A 2,713-nucleotide genomic window follows, 5' to 3' on the forward strand; every position below is an offset into this window, starting at 1 on the left:
TTGTCCATATGAGTAATGTACCACCACCACCACCACCACCACCACCACCCCTAGAACATGTATGTAGGAGGTACATGTGGTCACACGGGGGTAACAGAACTTTCTTAATGGTTAAGAGTTGACCACACGAGGGTCAGTGCTTTCTCAATGGTTAAGAGATGACCACACGAGGTTCAGCGCTTTCTCAATGGTTAAGAGTGGCTCAACTAGTCTACCAGTCGATACATGGCTTTCCAACTAGAAACATCGACTAGTCAGTGTCTCAGTGACTAAAATTGACTTTTCAACTAGAATACAGATGTTTTTCCTTTGTCAAGAGTTACTCAAATTAGAGAGAAACAACTAAAGGCATGGAAAGATACTACACACAATAAAGCGTCTAATAGAAGAAGTTACTGAATCTTGGTCAAGTAAATGCAGTTGTAAGAGGGTTCAAGCTTGGAAGGCACCATATTCAGGGTACACATCTGAGAATTCATATAAAGAAGATAAAGGATATTTTCTTACAGGGATAAAAATGGTGTCATGTATAGCTTACCAACATAGAGATCCTTTTTTTAGGCTATTCGTGATGCGGCTAATAACATCCTCCGTCTTCAATTTTTTCTCATCATCTCCTCTCATTGGTGTGGGGGATTTATATGCCTACACGGTTATAAAAAGTCACTAGTATATTATAAAAAACAAAATGCTGATTTACTACGAGATTCAGAAGAGTCAAGTTAAAGTTGTGTGTGCATATCTATTACCTGGTAAAAAATAGTAGCAGATAGATCCATTAACTCTTCCAAGGAGCATCTTAAGGACATGTCTTTCGCATCTCGAGATGCCTCACACCTACATTTATTGAACTTAGTAAATGAAGAACTCAAAATCATAACTCTGAAAAGCATAGTAGTAGTCTTTACCATAATAAACCTGCTTCAGTGTTAACATTTTGATCTAGGTCGTCCATGATGACACCAAGAAGGTTTTTTCTTTCCAAAACCTTTGGAATAGCTCTAGCAAGCTTCAACTGAATTTTCGCATATGTGATGAACAAACTCTGGAAGCAACAGTAACTTCACGATGAATCAAACATAAAAAATATGAAACGAAGTTGAAACACTGCAAGTTAGGTCATAAGAACCTTCAGCCGCAGATCACGAGTCATCAGCCACGAACGCAATACAAAATCTTGAACTGCTTTATGGATCTCCACAGATTTGTCTCCAAGGTTTGGTCCATCCATGAGTAAAAAGGTGTTAACGCATTCCATGAGCTTGCTAGTCAGCTTTCCATCCTCCCTGATCCCACAAAATTAATATATGATTTCCAACTCAGAAAATTAAAATGAACACCCCACTCCTCTTGGAAATTAAGGGGGTTCAACAGGAGAGCCGAAAGGACTTGGTCAGAGACTACTTGCCTCCTAATATGTGAGAATATTGCACAGAATCCATTAAGAACCTCCTCCCTCATGGTGTCAGGATAATCGCCAGGTGGGTTTTCAAGTAGAACATGGAGAGTCCACGTACAGCGGAAGGATTCCTCCTTTGAGCTGGCTTGATTGCTGAAGTTTGCATCAAAACCAGTCGCAACCTTCTTCATATAGAGCACTACAAGATCTGGCGAAAATACAGAATTTTATTAAGAACAGAACAAAAGGGCGTTGTGATATGAAAACAGGGAGACCGTTGATATGGCAACTCACTACTGTATGTTCGAGGTTTCATCTGATACCGGTACTCCTTCACAGTCAAAAGCTGCCGGAGAATTGGGCTGTACTCTAGCTGAAAGCTGGGAGCATCTTTTATGACCTCCAATATATGACTAAAAAGCTGCTTAGCAACTGAAATCAGAAGTAAGGAGTGCCCTGCAACGACAGTGAACCATCTTTAATGGCGTGCACCTTCCAACATATATTCCATATAAAAACAATTGAAGAACCACTTGCACGGAAGTCTAGTAGATAAAAAAAATTAAGCATAGTGCTAGCAAAGTAGCAATAGCATGTGGTTAAGGCCTACGTGATTTATCAGCTTGCCCAAAAACAGAGTGCTGAAACCACAAACATAATATGTAACACCCACTGTCAAGCTTACAGTTATTATATGTCCAACACAGGATGTATGAATAAGAAAACACATGACTCCAATACTAAGCTATGGTAAGCAACAATAGGCACTAACGATAGTGTTTGGATGACTTTTCAGAATGTTAACAGTAGCAAGTAAAACCTCGCATAATACATCAATTCACGGTATAACAGAATGCTGAGACCACAAGCACAACATTTAACACCCACTGCTGGGCTTACAGTTACTGTATCTCCAACACAAACTCTACGAGTAAAAACATATGGCAAAAGATATACCACATTCCGCATGATTCCAATACTAGGCTACGGTCAACAACAAATAGGCACTAGCAATAGTATTTGGACGAGAATTCCAGGGCACTACATTATTCCAATTTGGGTACCAAACGTGTCATACTGCATCCTATGTTAAGCAATCATGTGATGTTTCCAGTTCCAGGTTGTTTGAAACTTCAGAGAACAGAGTCGCAATGATTGGGCATAATAAGGAAGGAGCAGGACGAAGAAGAAGGGCCTTGGAATACTGTTAGCTTAATATTACCTGAGAGCCTGGCGTCCTCTGCGCAGCGGACGGCGGCGCGGAGCATCCCGGCGGCGGCGCTCCTGGTGGCTCCGCGCCTCTTGGCGGCGATG

The 2,713-nt window shown here is 41.0% G+C and overlaps 1 protein-coding gene across 1 annotated transcript in view; it reads right to left on the reverse strand.

The window, feature by feature from the left end:
- LOC119348944 (serine/threonine-protein kinase ATM-like) overlaps nucleotides 1–2,706 on the reverse strand; it is a 32,796-nt gene extending 30,090 nt beyond the window's left edge. The window contains exons 1-7 of the mRNA XM_037616946.1: nucleotides 2,622–2,706; nucleotides 1,694–1,855; nucleotides 1,409–1,607; nucleotides 1,130–1,286; nucleotides 909–1,045; nucleotides 750–837; nucleotides 539–645 (exon numbers count right to left, since the gene is read on the reverse strand). Of these exons, the coding sequence (XP_037472843.1) occupies nucleotides 539–645; nucleotides 750–837; nucleotides 909–1,045; nucleotides 1,130–1,286; nucleotides 1,409–1,607; nucleotides 1,694–1,855; nucleotides 2,622–2,667 (896 nt within the window). The 5' untranslated portion in view covers nucleotides 2,668–2,706. The remainder of the gene's footprint in view (nucleotides 1–538; nucleotides 646–749; nucleotides 838–908; nucleotides 1,046–1,129; nucleotides 1,287–1,408; nucleotides 1,608–1,693; nucleotides 1,856–2,621) is intronic.
- Between the last annotated feature and the right edge of the window lie 7 nt (nucleotides 2,707–2,713).

Source organism: Triticum dicoccoides, chromosome 1B, assembly GCF_002162155.2.
Source record: "Triticum dicoccoides isolate Atlit2015 ecotype Zavitan chromosome 1B, WEW_v2.0, whole genome shotgun sequence".
Lineage (NCBI taxonomy): Eukaryota > Viridiplantae > Streptophyta > Magnoliopsida > Poales > Poaceae > Triticum > Triticum dicoccoides.